Genomic DNA, 19,460 nt, shown 5'->3' with positions numbered 1-19,460 from the left:
ACAGAAACCACTGCAGCTCCTCTCCTGGTTTTTTGGACCTGATCCCAACTGGAATTCCTTCTCCTCTCTCCTAGATGTTTACTGCACCGAGCCCTTCCGCATCCCCTTCGCCGGCAAGGTCCAGGTTTGCTGCTTTGACAAAACAGGCACCTTGACCAGTGACCACCTGGTGGTGAGAGGAGTTGCTGGGCTCAGGTGGGTCCAGCCTGGTGTTCCTGGGATGATCTGGGCTTTGGGAGCTCCTCAGGTGCTGGGAATTCCCATCCCAAGGGGATTAGGAGATGGGTAGGGATTCAGAGAGGGGAAGAAGTTGGAAGGGGAGAAGGTTGTTGGGCTCTGGCCATGACTCAAGACTGGAAGAGGGTGGGTTTGGAGGAAGAGGGAGATAAGAGGTTGGACATGAGGAGGAAATTCTTCCTGGGAGGGTGGGGAGAGCCTGGGCCAGGGAAGTTGTGGCTGCCCCATCCCTGGAAGTGTCCAAGGGCAGGTTGGATGGGGCTTGGAGCCACCTGGGCTGCTGGGAGGTGGCCCTGTCCATGTTGGGGGTTGGATCTAGATGGTTTTAAGGTCCTTCCCAGCTAAAACATTCCATGATTCTAAGACTGGAGGCTCAGAACTTGTGAATCTAATGGTCTTGTGGGACTTGTTGCATAGATAACTCCAACCTTTCCTCCTCCATCCATCCATCCCACCTTCTTCCACCACCACAACCTCTGCCTGAAGCCCAGACACTGCAGAAGAGCCACCTCTTGGATTCCACAGCTCCTGGAATGTGTCAGTTCAGGCCTCTCCTCATGCTTGAACCACATTTTTTGGGGAGAACTGGCAAAAATTACATGTTTTGAAGGCCAGTTCAACCTCTTCTTCTTCTTGAACCCCATTTTTTGGGGAGAACTGTCAACAATTATGCATTTTGGTAGCATGTCCAGTTGAGGCAGAGCCAGATTTCCAGGAGCTTTGATCTCGCTGCGCGAAGCTCCAGTGTTGAATGTCTTGGAGAAGGAATTTTTGGGCGGGCTGGGAAGAACTCCAGGAGTTCTTCTGAGATCTGTGGATGGACCTCTCTTAACCTGGGAGTGTGGGGGGGTCTTTTTTCTGCTGCAGGGATGGGAAGGAGGTGACCCCAGTGTGTGACATTCCAGTTGAAACCCACCGAGCCATCGCCACCTGCCACTCGCTGGTCCAGTTGGATGATGGGACCTTGGTGGGAGATCCCTTGGAGAAGGCCATGTTGATGGCTGTGGATTGGACCCTCACCAAAGGTAAAAGCTGGTTCCTGAGCCATGGTGGGCTGGGTTTTTGGGGAGAGGGTTGACCATGACAATGGGTTTGGTCCGTTTTGAGCGTGAAGTTGGGGAGATCTTCCCGTGGTTCATCCCGAGGAAGGGAATTCCAGCTGCTGTGACCCCAGGAGCTGGTGTGGGGCACTGGGAATCCTTCTGCTGGATTTCTGAGGGACAAAAAAATGGTAGGAACCTGTTCTGAGGAGAGCAGAGACTTCTGGAGCCACCAGGCTCATATTGATGGGGTTTCATTCAGATTGTGCCAATTCAGTCAAATCCGAGCGCAAGTAGCACAGGTCATGATGGAACCATGGGATGGGTTGGGTTGGAGGGACCTCAAGAACCATCCAGATCCAACCCCCACCATGGGAAGAATTCCCCTCCCAGAGAAGAATTTCCTCCTCGTGTCCAACCTCCAGCTCCCTCTGCCAGTTTCAAGCCACCCCCCGTGGTCCCATCACAGAATCACAGAATTGTTCTAGTTGGAAAAGACTTTTAAGATCATTGATTCCAACCCATCACCCAACTCTCCCACCCATCATCCAACTGTAACCCAACCCTACCACCCCTTAACCCAACCCTACCACCCATAACCCAACCACAACCCAGCCCTACCACCCTTAACCCAGCCCTACCACCCCTTAACCCAGCCCTACCACCCCTTAACCCAGCCCTACCACCCCTTAACCCAACCCTACCACCCATAATCCAGCTGTAACCCAACCCTACCACCCATAACCCAACCCTAACCCAGCCCTACCACCCCTTAACCCAACCCTACCACCCATAACCCAACTGTAACCCAACCCTACCACCCATAACCCAACCCTAACCCAGCCCTACCACCCCTTAACCCAACCCTACCACCCATAACCCAACTGTAACCCAACCCTACCACCCCTTAACCCAACCATAACCCAGCCCTACCACCCCTTAACCCAACCCTACCACCCATAACCCAACTGTAACCCAGCCCTACCACCCCTTAACCCAACCATAACCCAGCCCTACCACCCATAACCCAACCCAACCCCCGTAACCTAACCATAACCCAGCCCTACCACCCATAACCCAACCCTACCACCCATAACCCAACCATAACCCAGCCCTACCACCCATAACCCAACCCTACCACCCATAATCCAACCCAACCAGACATCACCCAACTCTACCACCCAGCACCCAACCCTACCAAGCCCAGTCCTTGTCCAGAGGCCTTGTGGACACATCCCACTGCAACCCCCACCCTGCTGGTCTTTTCACCTGGATTGTCCCCTCTTGACTATTCAGTCAATTCCCCTTCAACCTCCTGCTCCTCAACGTTCCCAGTTCCATCCCTTCATCCTTGGCAATTCCCAGCTCTTTCTGCTGGTCTTCAAGGAGTGGGAATGGATCTGGGGGAATTTTGGGACCTGAAGGGAGGAACCTTTCAGGATTTCCTGGTCTCTTTGTTTCCAGATGAGAAGGTTTTCCCCAGGAGCATAAAAACTCAGGGTCTGAAGATTCACCAGAGGTTTCATTTTGCCAGTGCCCTGAAGAGAATGTCTGTCCTGGCCTCCTATGAGCAGGTTGGATCTACTGACCTCTGCTACATTGCAGCTGTGAAAGGGGCTCCAGAGACCCTGCAGCACATGGTGAGCTCCTCAGGCTTCCCAGGGTGGGCAGGGAGCTCTGGAGACCATCAATCCAACCCCCTGGAGAGCAGGGTCACCTCCAGCAGATCCCACAGGAACCAGCTGGGTTGGGAATGTCTCCAGAGCAGGAGACTCCACAGCCTCTCTGGGCAGCCTGGCCCAGGGCTCTGCCACCCTCCCAGGCAACAAGTTCCTCCTCATGTTGAGGTGGAACTTCCCATGTTCCAGCTGGTGCCCATGGCCCCTTGTCCTGGCCCTGGACACTGCTGGGAAGAGCCTGGTCCCACCCTCCTGACCCCCCTGGAGATCTGGACCAGCCTTGAGGAGACCCCCCTCAGGCTCCTCCTCTCCAGCCAAGGAGAAGGAGAAGGAAGAACCTTTCTCCAGCACCAGGCCTTGTCCCCTTCCACCTCTTTGTCCCCACCAAATCTTGGAGCATGAAGGACATAGGGAATTCTCCTGGAAAAGGACACAGAGCCCAAACCCAAGTCCTCTGGGGACTTTCAGTCTGATCCCAGGGAGGTTTGGGAATGTCCCACCAAACTTTCCAGGCCCTGTTGCTTTGCTGAGGACTAAAGAATGGATCCTCATCAAATCATGGAATGGTTTGGCTGGGAAGGGACCTTAAAGACCATCTAGATCCCACTTGGGGGGGCTCCCTCAATGGTTGGTGACCCTCCTGAAGGTGCCTCTTCCCACCCTGTCTTTGGACTGAGTATGGAATGCTTGGAATGTGTCTGAAATGCCCTGAATCTGATGGTTTTATTTCCATATCTTCTCCAGTTGTCCCAGTGTCCCAGCAACTACCAGGCTGTCCACACAGAGATCTCCCATGAGGGGGCAAGAGTATTGGCCCTTGGCTACAAAGAACTGGGCCACCTCACCCACCAGCAGGTAGGTCTGGCTGAGCCCTCCCATCCAGTTCCTCTGAGGGTTTCATGAGCTGAATCTTCTGGGAAGGAGGAAGTTGTGCTCCCTGAGCCCTCCCATCCAGCTCCTCTGATGGTTTCATGAGCTGGATCTTCTGGGAAGGTGGAAGTTGTGCACCCTGAGCCCTCCCATCCAGCTCCTCTGATGGTTTCATGAGCTGGATCTTCTGGGAAGGTGGAAGTTGTGCTTCCTCAGCCCTCCCATCCAGTTCCTCTGGAAGGAACCAGAGGTTTGGGAAACAGGAGAGAGGGATGGGGTTTTTTTTGGGATGTGGTTGCCTGAAGCTGCTGGAATTGTGATGGTTTCATGATCTGGACCTTCTGAGAAGCTGGAAGTTGAGAAGGAGCCAGTGGAAGAGAAGATTGTTCCTGGTGACACTTGGTTTGCTGGTTTATTCTGGCAGGTGAGAGACATAAAGAGGGAAGATCTGGAGTGTGACCTGAGGTTCGTGGGGTTCATGGTGGTTTCCTGTCCCCTCAAAGCTGACTCCAAAGCTGTCATCAGGGAGATCCAGAATGCATCACACCATGTAAGAACATGGAGAAGGGGCTGGAGGAGCAGCAGGAGAAGGGGCTGGAGGAGCAGCAGGAGAAGGGGCTGGAGGAGAAGGGGAAGGGCTGGAGGAGAAGGGGAAGGGGCTGGAGGAGGAGGAGAAGGGACTGGAGGAGAAGGAGAAGGGACTGGAGGAGAAGGAGAAGGGGCTGGAGGAGAAGGAGAAGGGGCTGGAGAACTTGTGAGGAGCAGCTGAGGGAGCTGGGGGTGTCCAGCCTGGAGAAGAGGAGGCTGAGGGGAGACCTTCTGGCTCTGCAACTGCCTGGAAGGAGGTTGGAGCCAGGGGGGGTCGGGCTCTGCTCCCCAGGAACAAGGGATGGGACCAGAGGAACTGGCCTCAAGGTGCCCAGGGGAGGTTGAGGTGGGATCTTGGGAACAATTCCTTCCTGGCAAGGGTTGTCAGGCCCTGGCCCAGGCTGCCCAAGGCAGGGGGGGAGTCCCCATCCCTGGAGGGGTTTCCAAGCCCTGGAGATGGTGCTGAGGGACATGGGGTAGGGGTGGCCTTGGCAGGGCTGATCTTCAAGGTCTTTTCCAACAAAACTGATGCCGTGATTCTGTCTCCTGGGGGATGTCACCAGGATCCAAAGTGGGCAGGAACCCTTCCAGCCCACAGAAGACAGGTTCTGAGGTGCTCCCTCTCCACTTGGGACTTATTTTTCTGTCCCCTCTTTCCCACCAGGTAGTGATGATCACAGGAGACAATCCTCTCACCGCTTGCCACGTGGCCCGGGAGCTCCACTTCTTCCAGAGGGAGCAAACCCTGATCCTGCAGCCTCCTGGGACCAAAGGTGACCAACCCCACCCAGGACACCCTGCTAGGACAGCTGGGAATGTTCAGCTGGAGAAGAGAAGGTTCCAGGGAGACCTTGGAGCACCTTCCAGTGCCTGAAGGGGCTCCAGGAAAGCTGGGGAAGGACTTTGGCCAAGGGCAGGTTGGATGGGACCGGGGGGGATGGCTTGAAACTGGCAGAGGGAGCTGGAGGTTGGACACAAGGAGGAACTTCTTCACCAGAAGGGTGGGGAGACCCTGGAAGAGGTTTCCTGGAGAAGTTGTGGATGATGGAAGTGTCCAAGGGCAGGTTGGATGGGGCTTGGAGCAACCTGGGCTGCTGGGAGGTGGCCCTGCCCATGGTGGGTTGGGACTGGATGATCTTTAAGGTTCTTCCCACCCAAACCATCTGTGTCTTGATTCTTCTGGGTCCAGCAGCCCAACCCCAGCTGAGATGTTCTATCAGATCTCACCACCTGCTGGTGGTGCTGCTGCTTGATGCTGATAAAGGAAATGAGGTCCCAGAACCCCCAAGAACCCTTTGTCCTTTTTTCTTCTCAACTTGGAGTGTTGTCCAAGCTCTTGATATTCCTCAGCCAGCTCCTAACCTGAGCTGAGCACCAAAAAACAAGGGCAGGTTCAGGTCTCCTTGCTGCCCAGACACCACCCAGGGGAAGCCAAGCTCCATGTCACTGACTTCAGGGAAGGAGAATCCATGGAAAAACTGTCCCTGGGTGGGAGGTGACATGTCCTTGTCCTTGGAAAGTGTGTCCCTAGTGCTGAGGAGCTGCAAACAGCAGGGTCAGGGTGTGGTGGGAATGTTCCTCACCTCCCAGGTGTCCTGGTGTCCAGCTCTTGTGTCCCTTCCAGGCTCCAGTTGGCAGTGGAAATCTGTGGATGGGACTGTGGTGCTCCCAGTGCTTCCCAGTTCCCTGGGGGAGCTGACCCAACGCTACGACCTCTGTGTCACTGGGGAAGGTCTCTCTTACCTCCAGTCTGGGGACAAGGAGCAGCTCCTGAAGCTCATCCCACACATCCAGGTCTTTGCCAGAGTGGTGCCAAAGCAGAAGGTGAGAGATCCCAGGTGCTGGGAAAACCCAGGTGGAGCTCAAGATGCTTCCAACAAAGCAGCTTCACCTCTTCCCACAACCAAGAAGCAGGAAGCAGAGCTTGGGATGTGCCCCCTGGTTGTCCTGAAGACTCCTGAGCCCCTTGGCCAGGAAGGCCACCAGCATCATGGCTTGTGCCAGCAGAGTGTGGGCAGCAGGAGCAGGGCAGGGATTGTCCCCCTGTGCTGGGCACTGGGGAGGGGACACCTCAAAGCCTGGGGACAGGTTTGGGTCAGAAAAGGGACATTGAGGGAGTGGAGAGTGTCCAGGGAAGGGCAGTGGAGCTGGGGAAGGGGCTGGAGAACATGGGGAAGGGGCTGGAGAACATGGAGAAGGGGCTGGAGAACATGGGGAAGGGGCTGGAGGACAAGGGGAAGGGGCTGGAGAACTTGTGAGGAGCAGCTGAGGGAGCTGGGGGTGTCCAGCCTGCAGAAGAGGAGGCTGAGGAGAGACCTTCTGGCTCTGCAACTGCCTGGAAGGAGGTTGGAGCCAGGGGGGGTCGGGCTCTGCTCCCCAGGAACAAGTGATGGGACCAGAGGAACCAGCCTCAAGTTGCCCAGGGGAGGTTGAGGTGGGATCTTGGGAACAATTCCTTCCTGGCAAGGGTTGTCAGGCCCTGGCCCAGGCTGCCCAGGGCAGGGGGGGAGTCCTCATCCCTGGAGGGGTTTCCAAGCCCTGGAGATGGTGCTGAGGGACATGGGGCAGGGGTGGCCTTGGCAGGGCTGGTTGTAATGGTTGGACTGGATCTCCTCAAGATCTTCAAGGTCTTTTCCAACCTTCATGTTTCTGGGATTCCATGATCCTCACTCTGCTCCTGAGACAACCTGAGGTTGGATGTGGATGTGAGGGTATTAAGTCCTGTAGAGCAGAGTCACTCCTGACCAAGCTGTCCCAGCCAGCCCAGGTTGTGGGAGATAAGACCTCACAGGTCCTACCACACCTATTTTTGGGTCCTTGTTGCAGGAATTTGTCATCACAACCTTGAAGAGCCTGGGCTACGTCACCCTGATGTGTGGGGATGGAACCAACGACGTTGGAGCTCTGAAACATGCAGATGTGGGTGAGTCCCCTGGGCCACCAAGTTGGGTTTGGCCAATGTCCCCCTAAACACAAAGTCAGGGTTGGTTCCTCTGGGGTTTTGAGGGCCCTGGTGGACAACAGGGTGACCATGAGGCAGCAACAAGAAGGCTCATGGGCTTCTGGGGTGGATCAAGAAGATACACTAGAACAGGTTGGCCAAGGAAGTTGTGGTTGCTCCATCCCTGGAAGTGTCCAAGGGCAGGTTGGATGGGGCTTGGAGCAACCTGGGCTGGTGGGAGGTGGCCCTGCCCATGCATCTAGATGACCTTGAAGGTCCCTTCCCACCCAACCCATTTCATGACCCTCTGAGAGTGGCCAAGAGGTCAGGGAGGTTCTCCTAGGGGACAACAGGGTGACCCTGAGGCAGCAACGGGCCCTGGTGGCCAAGAGGGCCCATGGGCTCCTGGGGGCACCAAGGAGAGTGTGGGCAGGAGGGCAGGGAGGTTCTCCTGCCCCTCTGGTGAGGGCCCATCTGGAGAAGTGGGTCCAGGTCTGGGCTCCCCAGGAGGACAAGGAGCTGCTGGAGAGGGGACAGCAAAGGCCACCAAGGGGCTGAGGGGACTGGAGCATCTGGCCCGTGAGGAAAGGCTGAGGGAGCTGGGGCTGCTGAGCTGGAGAGGAGGAGCCTGAGGGGGGGTCTCCTCAAGGCTGCTCCAGATCTGCAGGGGGGTCAGGAGGGTGGGAGCAGGCTCTTCTCAGCAGTGTCCAGGGCCAGGACAAGGGGCCATGGGCAGCAGCTGGAACATGGGAAGTTCCAGCTCCCCAGGAGGAGGAACTTGTTGCCTGGGAGGGTGGCAGAGCCCTGGGCCAGGCTGCCCAGAGAGGCTGTGGAGTCTCCTGCTCTGGAGACATTCCCAACCCAGCTGGTTCCTGTGGGATCTGCTGGAGGTGCCCCTGCTCTCCAAGGGGGTTGGCTTGATGATCTCCACAGCTCCCTGCCCACCCCAAACACCATTTATTGCCATTTGCAAACCCCAGTTGTTCCTCCAACTCTGAAGACCCTTCACCACCCAAGGAACCACCGCCCTTTCACCACCCAGTTGATCCTTTTCCCCCCTTTCCCAGGTGTGGCTCTGCTGGCAAATGCTCCTGAGAAGCTTCCTGAGAGGAAGAAGAGACCTCGAGATGTCCCCAATGATGGGAAAGCAGCTCTGGGAGGCCTCGGTGGTGGGGCTGTGAAGCCCACATCCCGTGGGGCCAAGCAGAGGGTGATGTCCCAGAGGGAGGAGCAGCTGGCGGTGCAGAGGGTGGGAAACTTCTTCCAAACTTCACTTCCCCTTTTCCTTGGTTCCTCTCCTGGTTTCATGGCTCATCCAGATGGAAATGGGAGGATGGAGCAGGTCTGGAGACATGTTGGGAGAGTTGAGGGGTGTCCAACTGGGAAAGGTTCCATGGAGACCTTGGAGATGATCCCAGAGAGAGTTGGGGTTTCCAAGTGGAGAAGGTTCCTTGGAGGTTCCTTCCAACACCTGAAGGGGCTCCAGGAAAGCTGGGGAGGGACTTTGGCCAAGGGCAGGAGGGATGGACCAGGGGGGATGGCTTGAAACTGGAACTGGGGAGATTCTGAGAGAGATGAGGGGAAAATAAGGGTGGGGAAACCCTGGAAGAGGTTTCTTGGAGAAGTTGTGGATGATGGAAGTGTCCAAGGGCAGGTTGGATGGGGTTTGGAGCAACCTGGGCTGCTGGGAGGTTGCCCTGCCCATGGTGGGGGTTGGATCTAGATGATCTTTGAGGTCCTTCCCAACCAAACCATTCCATGATCCTATGTAAACAGGGATTCCTGCTCCATGTCCTGAAGCATCAGAATGGGTTTTGGGCACAGAAGATGCTGCTTCACCAGGTGGCCACCAAGTTCATGAAGGCTTTTCAGCTTCACCTTTGAGCAGGAGTGTGGGAGAAGATGGTGTAGGGTCCTTGATGCAGGTTGGAATAACAAGATGTGATCTGGGTCTTTCTCTTCTTCTCCAGCAGGAACGGATCAGTCAGGTCTTGAAGGACCTGGAAGAAGAACGTGTCCCCGTGGTGAAGCTGGGAGATGCCAGCATTGCTGCCCCCTTCACCTCCAAGCTCTCCTCCATCCAGTGCAGTGAGTGAGAGGAACTCTTGGGGAACTCTTTGGTGTGTCTCCATCTCTCCCAAGTGTCCTGAGGGAAACAACTCTTGGATTTGGAACAAGCCAAGATAGATGACATTGGGGAGGGGAACGAATGACCCCAGACCCATGGTTTGGTGAACCTCAAAGTCCCCTGAGGGGTTCTGGGACAAGGACACAAGCAGGGAGGGGTTAACTGGGAATCCTGGAATACTTTTGGTCAGAGAAGATCTTGAGGGTCATCCAGTCCAACTGTCCCCCCAGCCCTGCCAAGGCCACCCCTGCCCCATGTCCCTCAGCACCATCTCCAGGGCTTGGAAACCCCTCCAGGGATGGGGACTCCCCCCCTGCCCTGGGCAGCCTGGGCCAGGGCCTGACAACCCTTGCCAGGAAGGAATTGTTCCCAAGATCCCACCTCAACCTCCCCTGGGCACCTTGAGGCCAGTTCCTCTGGTCCCATCACTGGTTCCTGGGGAGCAGAGCCCAACCCCCCTGGCTCCAACCTCCTTCCAGGCAGTTGCAGAGCCAGAAGGTGTCCCCTCAGCCTCCTCCAGGCTGGACACCCCCAGCTCCCTCAGCTGCTCCTCACAAGTTCTCCAGCCCCTTCTCCCTGTGCTCCAGCCCCTTCCCCTTGTCCTCCAGCCCCTTCCCCTTGTCCTCCAGCCCCTTCCCCTTGTCCTCCAGCCCCTTCTCCATGTCCTCCAGCCCCTTCTCCTTGTCCTCCACCCCCTTCCCCACTTCCCTTGCCCTTTTCTGCTCACCCTCCATCCCCTCAATGTCCTTCTTACCACGAATGGACCCAAACCTCTCCCCAGCATTCAAGGTGTCACCTCCCCCGTGGCCAGGGGGGACAACCACATTTTCAGAGGAGGAGAAAACTGAAGGACAAATCTCCAGAAACTCTTGTTTTTGATCCCAAATTCTCCCTCCTCAGTCTGCCACGTGATCAAGCAGGGACGTTGCACCTTGGTGACCACCCTGCAGATGTTCAAGATCCTGGCCCTGAATGCCCTGATCTTGGCCTACAGCCAGAGTGTCCTCTACTTGGAAGGGGTGAAGTTCAGTGACTTTCAGGCAACTCTACAGGGACTTCTCCTGGCTGGCTGCTTCCTCTTCATCTCCAGGTCCAAGGTGAGGGATGGGAGGTGGTGGGACCACGTTGGTCCTCTCAGGGTTCCTGAAGGAACCTCTGAGAGAAAAAAAACATTTATAATCATCATTTCATCCTGGGATTTGAGGTCTTCCTGAGACCAGCACTTCCTTGAGGAAATGTTTGTTCCTAAGATGTTTTGAATCCCAGAATCCCAGACTGGTTTGGGTGGGAAGGGACCTCAAAGACCATCTAGATCCAACCCCACCATGGGCAGGGCCACCTCCCAGCAGCCCAGGTGGCTCCAAGCCCCTCCAACCTGCCCTTGGACACTTCCATCACCCACAACTTCTCTGGGCAACCCCTTCCAGGGTCTCCCCACCCTCATTTTCCCCTCATCTCTCTCAGAATCTCCCCAGTTCCAGTTTCAAGCAACCCCCCATGGTCCCATCCAACCTGCCCTTGTCCCAAGTCCCTCCCCAGCTTTCCTGGAGCCCCTTCAGGCCCTGGAAGGTTCTCCAAGCTCTCCCTGGAGCCTTCTCTTCTCCAGGCTGAACATTCCCAACTCTCCCAGCCTGTCTCCAGAGCTCCTTCAGCCTTGGATCATCTCAATGGCTTCCTCTGCACTCTCCAACACCTCCATGTCCATGTTGGTGGCTCCAGAATTCTTACATCTCCTCCAGAAGACACAACATCAGGTGGATTTTGCCTGGAAATGTTCCAAAACCAACTCAACCCTCTTTTGATTTTCTCCCTCAGCCTCTGAAGACCCTCTCCAAGGAGAGGCCCTTGCCCAACATCTTCAACCTATACACGGTCCTGACGGTTCTGCTCCAGTTCCTGGTCCATTTCCTCAGCCTCGTGTACCTCTACCATGGAGCCCAACAACGCAGCAGCTCCAGGTGAGTCCTTCTGCTTCCCACTCTGGTCCATTTGCTGCTCTGAGGAACATCTGAGGGACCTGGGGCTGTTCAGCTGGAGAGGAAGAGGTTGAGGGAGGATGGTTGTGTCCTGGTGGCCAAGAAGGCCCATGGGCTCCTGGGGGGCATCAAGGAGAGTGTGGGCAGGAGGGCAGGGAGGTTCTCCTGCCCCTCTGGTGAGGGCCCATCTGGAGAAGTGGGTCCAGGTCTGGGCTCCCCAGGAGGACAAGGAGCTGCTGGAGAGGGGACAGCAAAGGCCACCAAGGGGCTGAGGGGACTGGAGCATCTGGCCCGTGAGGAAAGGCTGAGGGAGCTGGGGCTGCTGAGCTGGAGAGGAGGAGCCTGAGGGGGGGTCTCCTCAAGGCTGCTCCAGATCTGCAGGGGGGTCAGGAGGGTGGGAGCAGGCTCTTCTCAGCAGTGTCCAGGGCCAGGACAAGGGGCCATGGGCAGCAGCTGGAACATGGGAAGTTCCAGCTCCCCAGGAGGAGGAACTTGTTGCCTGGGAGGGTGGCAGAGCCCTGGGCCAGGCTGCCCAGAGAGGCTGTGGAGTCTCCTGCTCTGGAGACATTCCCAGCCCAGCTGGTTCCTGTGGGATCTGCTGGAGGTGACCCTGCTCTCCAGGGGGTTGGCTGGATGATCTCCAGAGGTCCATGCCCATCCCTCCACCCTGTGACTGTCATTAACCACTGGAAGAGGCTGCCCAGGGCAGGGGGGCAGTCCCCATCCCTGGAGGGGTTTCAAAGCCCTGGAGATGGTGCTGAGGGACATGGATTAAGCACTAGACTTGGTAGAGTTGGGTTATGGGTTGGTAGAGTTGGGTTATTGGTTGGTAGGGTTGGGTTACTGGTTGGTAGGGTTGGGTTGTGGGTTAGGAAAGTTGGGTTATGGTTGGACTCTATGATCTTCAAGGTCTTTTCCAACCAGATTCCATAAACAGGAGGCTGGAAGCACCATCTTGTAGTTCCAACATCTCCTGTCCCCATGATTGGAAAGTTCATGAAGAAAAAAAACAACCCCAAAACCTCTTCTTCTTTCCCACTTTTTATTGTATGAAGAAGAACCCACCACCCACCTGTCCCTGCAGCTCCAGCCCCACCTCCACCTTTGGGATCAAACTGGTTTTCCCTCTAAAAAATCCCCTTCAATGAACTGGGATGAGTGGGATCAGGCAAGGGGTGGTGGATCTTCCTGGTGACCCCAGTGACCTCCAGGTTCCTTCTTTTCCAGCCGGGAAGAATTTGTGGATCTGTACAAGGAGTTTGAGCCCAACCTGGTGAACAGCACCGTGTACATCATGTCCATGGCCATGCAGATGGCCACCTTTGCCATCAACTACAAGGCAAGTCCTCCTTCATTCCAGCTCCAGAGAAGCTTTTGGACCTGGTTTGGGTCCAACAGGACAACCAGGAACCAACCCCGTGGTCACTCACTCAACTTCTCCCCCTACACACACACTGGGGTGGGAGGACAAACCCAAGGAGAAGGTCAAGACAAGGCTATGGAAGGTTCTTCACCCATGAAGGTCATGGGCAGAAGACTCAACGTTGGGGCAACATGGGATGGGGTTTAGAGTCACTTCCCAGTTTTCCTGCTGCTCCTTCCTCCTCAGAGAGGATTCCTCACACCCCTCCCCTGCTTCTCCATGGCACAGAGTCCTCCACCAACCTCTCCTCCATCAAGTCCTTCCCTCCAGGTCAGGAGCAACCTGCTCCAGCTGGGGCTTCCCAGAGGAACAGTCACCTTCCCTGGTGTGGGCTCTTCCACAGCTGCATCATCATCCAAGGCCAATGGCAGCAAATCCAAGCCCACCCCTTCTGGTGCCTTCATGGAATGTCCCACCACATCCCTCAGGGAATGTCCCACCATGTTCCTTCAGGGAATGTCCTACCATGTTCCCTCAGGGAATTGTCCCACCACATCCCTCAGGGACTGTCCCACCATGTTCCTTCAGGGAAATGTCCCACCACATTCCCTCAGGGAATTGTCCCACCATGTTCCCTCAGGGAATGTCCTACCACGTTCCCTCAGGGAATGTCCCAGCATGTTCCTCTGGGCATGTCCTACCACATCCCTCAGGGAACATCCCTCAGGGAATGTCCCACCACATTCCTCCATGGCTGCAGGGGCCCAGCTGCCATCTCCCCATGGGCTGCAGGGAAACTTCTGCTTGGGCACCTTCTTCCTCAGCCCCCCATGGGCACCTTCTGCCCCTCCAGCCCAGCTCCTTCTGCTCCTCAGCTCTTCCCTCATCCCAGAGGAGCATCCATTATCTCTCCAAATGGCTCCTTGGCTGGGTTTGGAGCTGGGGGATCTTCTCATCTTCTTCCCAGACCCACCCATGGGGTCTTTCCCCAACCAACACCCCATGTTTTCACGAAGGTCCAGCAACACAAACCAAAACTCATCTTGAAGGATCCTCAGAGCTCTGGGAGGAGGACAAATTGTCCTTTTTTTTTTGCACCAGGTTGTCCCAAACTCTCACAAGTTCTTCCACATCCCAGTTCTGCTGATGGTTTCTCCTGGGTGTTTTGTTTTCAGGGCCATCCCTTCATGGAGAGTCTCCAGGAGAACAAACCTCTACTGTGGAGCATCATCCTGTCAGGAGTTGCCATCGTTGGGCTCCTCACAGGTTCCTCACCAGAGTTCAATGAGCAGTTTGGATTGGTGGAAATCCCCACGGAGGTGAGTGGGCACCATTGCCTGCACCTACTGGAGTTTGATGGGAGTTTCAACTGGGAAAACTAGAAGAACTTGAAGGGTTTTAAGAGAAAATCAGGGAGATGATGCTTCACAGGAGCAAGAAGGACTTGAATAGTTTGAAGTGAGAGAGCTGGGGGATGAAGGGATGGAGAGAGCTGGGAATGTTCAGCCTGGAGAGAAGGTTCCAGAAAGACCTTCGAGCACTTTCCAGTGTCTGAAGGGGCTCCAGGAAAGCTGGGGAGGGACATCATTCCTGCCCTTGGCCAAAGTCCCTCTCTAGCTTTCCTGGAGCCCCTTTAAGCACTGGAAGGTGCTCTAAGGTCTTTCTGGAACCTTCTCCTCTCCAGTTGAACACCCCCAACTCTCCCAACCTGGTATAGCTGTCATTGAGCAGGTTTGGGTGCCCAACGTGGGGCAGAAGCTCCATCCTGAGGGGACAGAGAGCAACAAATTGTGTTTCTTTTCCCCAGTTCAAGCTGGTGATCACCCAAGTGTTGCTGGTTGACTTCTTCCTGGCCTTGTCAGTGGACAGAATCCTTCAGTTCCTGCTGGGGAGTGCCAAGCTCAAAGTGCCTTCCTGAAAAGGACCCCCAGAAGTTCCTCATCCCCAACAGAGGAGACCACCCAGGGCCACCAGAATCAGCTTGAATCCTTGTTTTCTTCTTTATTTTTTTGACAAATAACTCTTGATCCTTTGGGGGAAAACTTTTTTCTTCCAAATCATGTTGGAAAAACACCTCTGTGAAGCCAAGTTCTTGACTTTTTAATCCTTCCAGGTCCCATCATCCCACCAACCAACCCAACCCAACCAACCGAGCGTCGGGAATTGGTTGGTTTTTTTGCACCAACTTGAAGAATGTTTCAAGAGACATTTTCAGGATTTGGTAACTAAAAAAAAACAAAAACAAACCACATCCCAACGGGTGTGATTTTGAAATTGGTGGGGCTGGAGAAGCTTTGTGATGGTTTTTTTTTCAGGAGTGAAAACAACCCCAAGAGGGCAGGAACCAAAAAAGAATCAGGATAAGAGTTGGGAAAAGTGGAAGAGCAACAAAAAGTGCCAAGAATTTTTGGCTTTGCGTTGAAAAATCATCACCTAAATCTTTTGGCAGGTTAAAAAAAAAACCCCCAAACCAACCACACCCATTTCTTCCCCAAGTGATTCTTTGTCTCTTCCAACATCTTGGAATTTCATTGGAGGCAGTTTCCAGCTTGGAAGTGTTAACAAACGGTGGGTGGGAGTCGCGCGGCTGCCGTCCTTTCCACCACAAAACCATAATTGTACTGGAATTCACAACAAAAACCATAATTGGACTGGAATTCCCACCAAGAAATGAGCAGGAAGGAGAAGGTTGGAATGGGAACAATTCCAAATCTTCACCCCCTCCCCCCCAAAAAAAAACCCCAACAAATAAGGAGAGACCAACAAATTTACCTCCTTCTCGATGTCGGCGAGAGATTTCACGGTCAGGTCAGCAAGGAGAGGCTAAAAGAGGAGGGAGAATAGTTGGAAGAAGAGATTTAATGATTAATAAGAAGAAGAAATAGTTTGAATAATGGTTTTTTTAAGAGGAATTGTGAGGGAGTTGGGAGGAGGACTCACTGTGGAGCTGAGTCTGCTCTCAAATTTGGGGTGGAGGGTGAAGGGGACTCCATCCATGGCTGGAAAAGAAGGATGTTGAGGAAAAGGAAGGAGAAAACACCTCATTAATTAATTGCTGCTTAAATGAAGTAGGAAGGGAAACCTTAGTGCCCAAAGAAGCAAGAAATCAAGTGGTAACTTTTCATTCCAGCAAGGAATAATGTTCAGGAAAGGAGAATCTTGGGGGGAAAACCCAACTTCCCTCTAGGAATTCTGCCCAATTCCCAACTTTGAAGAGGGCACCAAGAGCAGGACCCGACTCCCAGGCCCTGTTTTTGGTTTAAATTCCCTTCATTTGGGATCCAAAGGTGGAACCACCTCACCTGAGAGGCTGTAGATGCTGTAGGTGTCATAGAGAGACTCATCCTGAGGAGCCCGTTTGATGCTGCCTCCAGCCCCTGGGGACCTGGAGCAAGTGACAATTAATTAATGTCCCTCCTAACGAGCCCCAGAGGAAAGGAATGGAAAGCAGGAGGTGGAAGGATTTGTTCCCAGTACTGGAATGTGCAGGTAAAGCTGGGAATGGGGGTGTCTGTAGGTGGAATCATGAAGGTTGGAACCAACCATGTCCCTCAGCACCATCTCCAGGGCTTGGAAAGCCCTCCAGGGATGGGGACTCCCCCCCTGCCCTGGGCAGCCTGGGCCAGGGCCTGACAACCCTTGCCAGGAAGGAATTGTTCCCAAGATCCCACCTCAACCTCCCCTGGGCAACTTGAGGCCGGTTCCTCTTGTCCCATCACTTGTTCCTGGGGAGCAGAGCCCGACCCCCCCCTGGCTCCAACCTCCTTCCAGGCAGTTGCAGAGCCAGCAGGTCTCCCCTCAGCCTCCTCTTCTCCAGGCTGGACACCCCCAGCTCCCTCAGCTGCTCCTCACAAGTTCTCCAGCCCCTTCCCCTTCTCCTCCAGCCCCTTCTCCATCTTCTCCAGCCCCTTCTTGTTCTCCAGCCCCTTCCCCAGTTCCACTGCCCTTCCCTGGACACTCTCCACCCCCTCAATGTCCCTTTTCTGACCCAAACCTGTCCCCAGGCTTTGAGGTGTCCCCTCCCCAGTGCCCAGCACAGGGGGACAATCCCTGCCCTGCTCCTGCTGCCCACACTCTGCTGACACAAGCCATGATGCTGGTGGCCTTCTTGGCCAAGGGGCTCAGGACTCTTTAGGACAACCAGGGGGCACATCCCAAGCTCTGCTTCTTGGTTTTTGGGAAGAGGTGAAACTGCTTTGTTGGAAGCATCTTGAGCTCCACCTGGGTTTTCCCACCACCTGGGATCTCTCACCTGCTTTGGCTCCATCCTGGAGAAGTCCTGGAGCCGGGGGGATGGAGGGAAAGCTCCTTCAGGCCAGTGCTGAGTGTCCTGGGCTTGGGAACAGGTGGGGGACTGGGCTTTGGAACCGGCCCTTTTTTACACCAAATGGCAAAATGTCCCATTTCCCTGGAAAATCAGCCCAAAGGGGTGTCAGGGGGTGGGGCAGGAGGGAATGGGGGGACCTGGGGGGGGGGGGGTTGGGGCAGGGCCCCCCTACCCTATTTTCATGTAGTGGGGAAGGGCTTTGCTCTTGGAGCTCAGTTTGAGATCCAGCACCGCCGTGTTGGCCGCGTCCCGCGGGAGCAGCTGCACGTAGAGGCGTTTCTTCCGGGAGAGGCCGGTGCCTGCGGGGGTGGGAAGAGGGTAACGGCACCGGGAGGGAGCTGGGGAACCGGGGAGAAAGGCTGGGGAACTGGGAAGGGGAGCTGGGGAACCGGGGAGAAAGGCTGGGGAACTGGGAGTAGGGGAGCTGGGAAGCAGGGGAACCGGGAAGCAGGGGAACCAGGAGCTGGGGAACCGGGGAGAAAGGCTGGGGAACCGGGAGCTGGGGAACCAAGAGCAGGGGAGCTGGGGAACTGGGAAGCTGGGGAACCGGGAAGCAGGGGAACCGGGAGCAAGGGAACCGAGAAGGGGAGCTGGGGAACTGGGAAGCAGGGGAACTGGGAAGCAGGGGAACCGGGAGCAAGGGAACCGGGAAGGGGAGCTGGGGAACTGGGGAGCTGGGGAACCGGGGAGGGGAGTTGGGGAACCGGGGAGGGGAGTTGGGGAACCGGGGAGGGGAGCAGGGAAACCGGAGAGAAAGGCTGGGGAACTGGGAAGCAGGGGAACCGGGAGCAGGGGAGCTGGGAAACCGGGGAGAAAGGCTGGGGAACCGGGAAGGGGAGCTGGGGAACCGGGAAGCAGGGGAACCGGGGAGAAAGGCTGGGGAACCGGGAAGGGGAGCTGGGAACCGGGAAGCAGGGGAACCGGGGAGAAAGGCTGGGGAACCGGGATGGGGAGCAGGGGAACCAGGGAGAAAGGCTGGGGAACCGGGATAGGGAGCAGGGGAACCGGGGAGAAAGGCTGGGGAACCGGGATGAGGGGGTGAGAAGGGACAGGGGAGACCGGGAAGAAGGGCTGGAAAACCGGGAGGAGGGGACAAGGGGGACCGGGAAGAAGGGCTGGGGAACCAGGAAGGGGAGCTGGGAAAGCGGGAGGAGGGGAACCGAGGAGAAAGGCTGGGGAACCGGGAAGTGGGGCTGGGGAAAACCGGGGAGAAAGGCTGGGGAACCAGGAGGAAGAGATGAGGGGGACAGGGAAGAAGGGCTGGGCGACCGGGGGGACCTGGGAGAAGGGCTGGGAACCGGGAAGAGAGGATGAGAGGAACGGGGAAGAGGGGGACCTGGAAAACGGGAAGAGAGGCTGGGAACCTGGATGGGGCCCTAGGGAAGAGGGGACTTAGAGAACCGGGGAAGAGGGGATAGATTGAGGACCCGGAAGGGGGGACATGGGACCGGGAACGGGGCAGAGAACCGAGGAGGGGGTCTGGGAACCGGGGAAGTGGGGCCGGGGTCTGAGAAGGGAATCTGGGAATGGGGGGGGTTGAGGAGCAGGGATGGGACAGAGGAGCAGGGAGGGAGTCTGGGAACCGGGATGGGGGCCTGAGAACTGGGATGGGGGGGGGTTGAGGACCGGGAGAGGGGGCCTGAGGCGGGGGGACCGTCAGGCTGGGGACCGGGAAGAGGGGAAACGGCGATCGGAGAGACACACGGGACCGGGAAGGGAGCCTGGGAACCGGGGCAATGGGGCTGGGAACCGGGAATTGGGCAGCGGATCGAGCCCCCCCCCGGTCGGGGTGTCCCCGGGGAGGCACTTACGAGGCTCCGGGAACTCGGGAGCGCGGCTGTACCCGGCGGGTTGCGGGCTCCGGTCGCTCAGCACCTGCACATCGGTCACCACCGGAGCCTGGGCGGGACGGGAGCTCAGCACCGGGGCCGGTATCACCCCTTATCACCCAACCCCGGGACCCCCCCGACCTGCGCTCCGCCGCTGCTCACGCACAAGTACCCGCCGCTCCGGTGCCCGAAACCTTTGCCTAAATTCGCCGCCGCGCCCTCCACGGTCACGGTGATCTGAGGGTACAGGGAGAGAGTCAAGCCCCGGTAGAACCGGAGGGGCCCCGGTAGAACCGGGGGAGCGCGGTGAAACTGGGAACCGCGGTGGAGCCGGGGCCCGGTGTCCGGGTCCCGCCGTCCCCGCGCTCCTACCGGGGTCCAGCCGGCGGGGGCGGCCTCGGGGGTCGCGGCCCAGGCCACGCCGGTGAGCGGAGCCTCCCCGGTCGCCGCCATCGCTTCCGCCTTCCTCCCTCCCTCCCTCC

At 56.6% G+C, this 19,460-nt stretch overlaps 2 protein-coding genes across 3 annotated transcripts in view; one reads left to right on the top strand and one right to left on the bottom strand.

The window, feature by feature from the left end:
- Positions 1–14,910, top strand: part of ATP13A1 (ATPase 13A1) — a 26,398-nt gene extending 11,488 nt beyond the window's left edge. Inside the window, exons 12-26 of one of the 2 annotated variants that reach the window (XM_051641580.1) lie at positions 75–195; positions 1,105–1,262; positions 2,742–2,917; positions 3,701–3,811; positions 4,251–4,376; positions 5,079–5,187; positions 6,039–6,238; positions 7,241–7,337; positions 8,423–8,604; positions 9,329–9,443; positions 10,384–10,580; positions 11,299–11,441; positions 12,687–12,798; positions 13,998–14,141; positions 14,630–14,910. In XM_051641580.1, the coding sequence (XP_051497540.1) occupies positions 75–195; positions 1,105–1,262; positions 2,742–2,917; positions 3,701–3,811; positions 4,251–4,376; positions 5,079–5,187; positions 6,039–6,238; positions 7,241–7,337; positions 8,423–8,604; positions 9,329–9,443; positions 10,384–10,580; positions 11,299–11,441; positions 12,687–12,798; positions 13,998–14,141; positions 14,630–14,740 (2,102 nt within the window). In that variant the 3' untranslated portion in view covers positions 14,741–14,910. Of the gene's footprint in view, positions 1–74; positions 196–1,104; positions 1,263–2,741; positions 2,918–3,700; positions 3,812–4,250; positions 4,377–5,078; positions 5,188–6,038; positions 6,239–7,240; positions 7,338–8,422; positions 8,605–9,325; positions 9,444–10,383; positions 10,581–11,298; positions 11,442–12,686; positions 12,799–13,997; positions 14,142–14,629 lie in introns of both variants that reach the window. The other variant, XM_051641579.1, reaches the window with a different exon arrangement.
- MVB12A (multivesicular body subunit 12A) lies at positions 14,902–19,460 on the bottom strand. The gene is made up of 9 exons (XM_051641597.1): positions 19,351–19,460; positions 19,120–19,215; positions 18,961–19,048; positions 17,322–17,448; positions 17,075–17,230; positions 16,125–16,207; positions 15,763–15,821; positions 15,595–15,645; positions 14,902–15,443 (listed from the first exon to the last, which is right to left on the bottom strand). Exons 1-9 carry the CDS (start codon positions 19,429–19,431, stop codon positions 15,381–15,383), a joined length of 804 nt encoding a protein of 267 aa, XP_051497557.1. The 5' UTR covers positions 19,432–19,460; the 3' UTR covers positions 14,902–15,380.

Source organism: Apus apus, chromosome 29 (assembly GCF_020740795.1).
Source record: "Apus apus isolate bApuApu2 chromosome 29, bApuApu2.pri.cur, whole genome shotgun sequence".
In the NCBI taxonomy this organism is placed as follows: Eukaryota; Metazoa; Chordata; class Aves; order Apodiformes; family Apodidae; genus Apus; species Apus apus.
The sequence above is the reverse complement of the archived record's forward strand: the minus strand, read 5'-3'. Positions and strand labels throughout refer to the sequence as shown.

What these genes read in the sequence shown, in the direction of transcription:
- MVB12A (XM_051641597.1), bottom strand. Translation starts at nt 19,431, where the DNA reads ATGGCGGCGACCGGGGAGGCTCCGCTCACCGGCGTGGCCTGGGCCGCG. An exon ending in CCAGGATGGAGCCAAAGCAG is followed by an intron (nt 16,208 to 17,074) that starts GTGAGAGATCCC and finishes CACTTGCTCCAG; the next exon opens with GTCCCCAGGGGCTGGAGGCA. An exon ending in CAGCATCTACAGCCTCTCAG is followed by an intron (nt 15,822 to 16,124) that starts GTGAGGTGGTTC and finishes CTTCTTTTCCAG; the next exon opens with CCATGGATGGAGTCCCCTTC.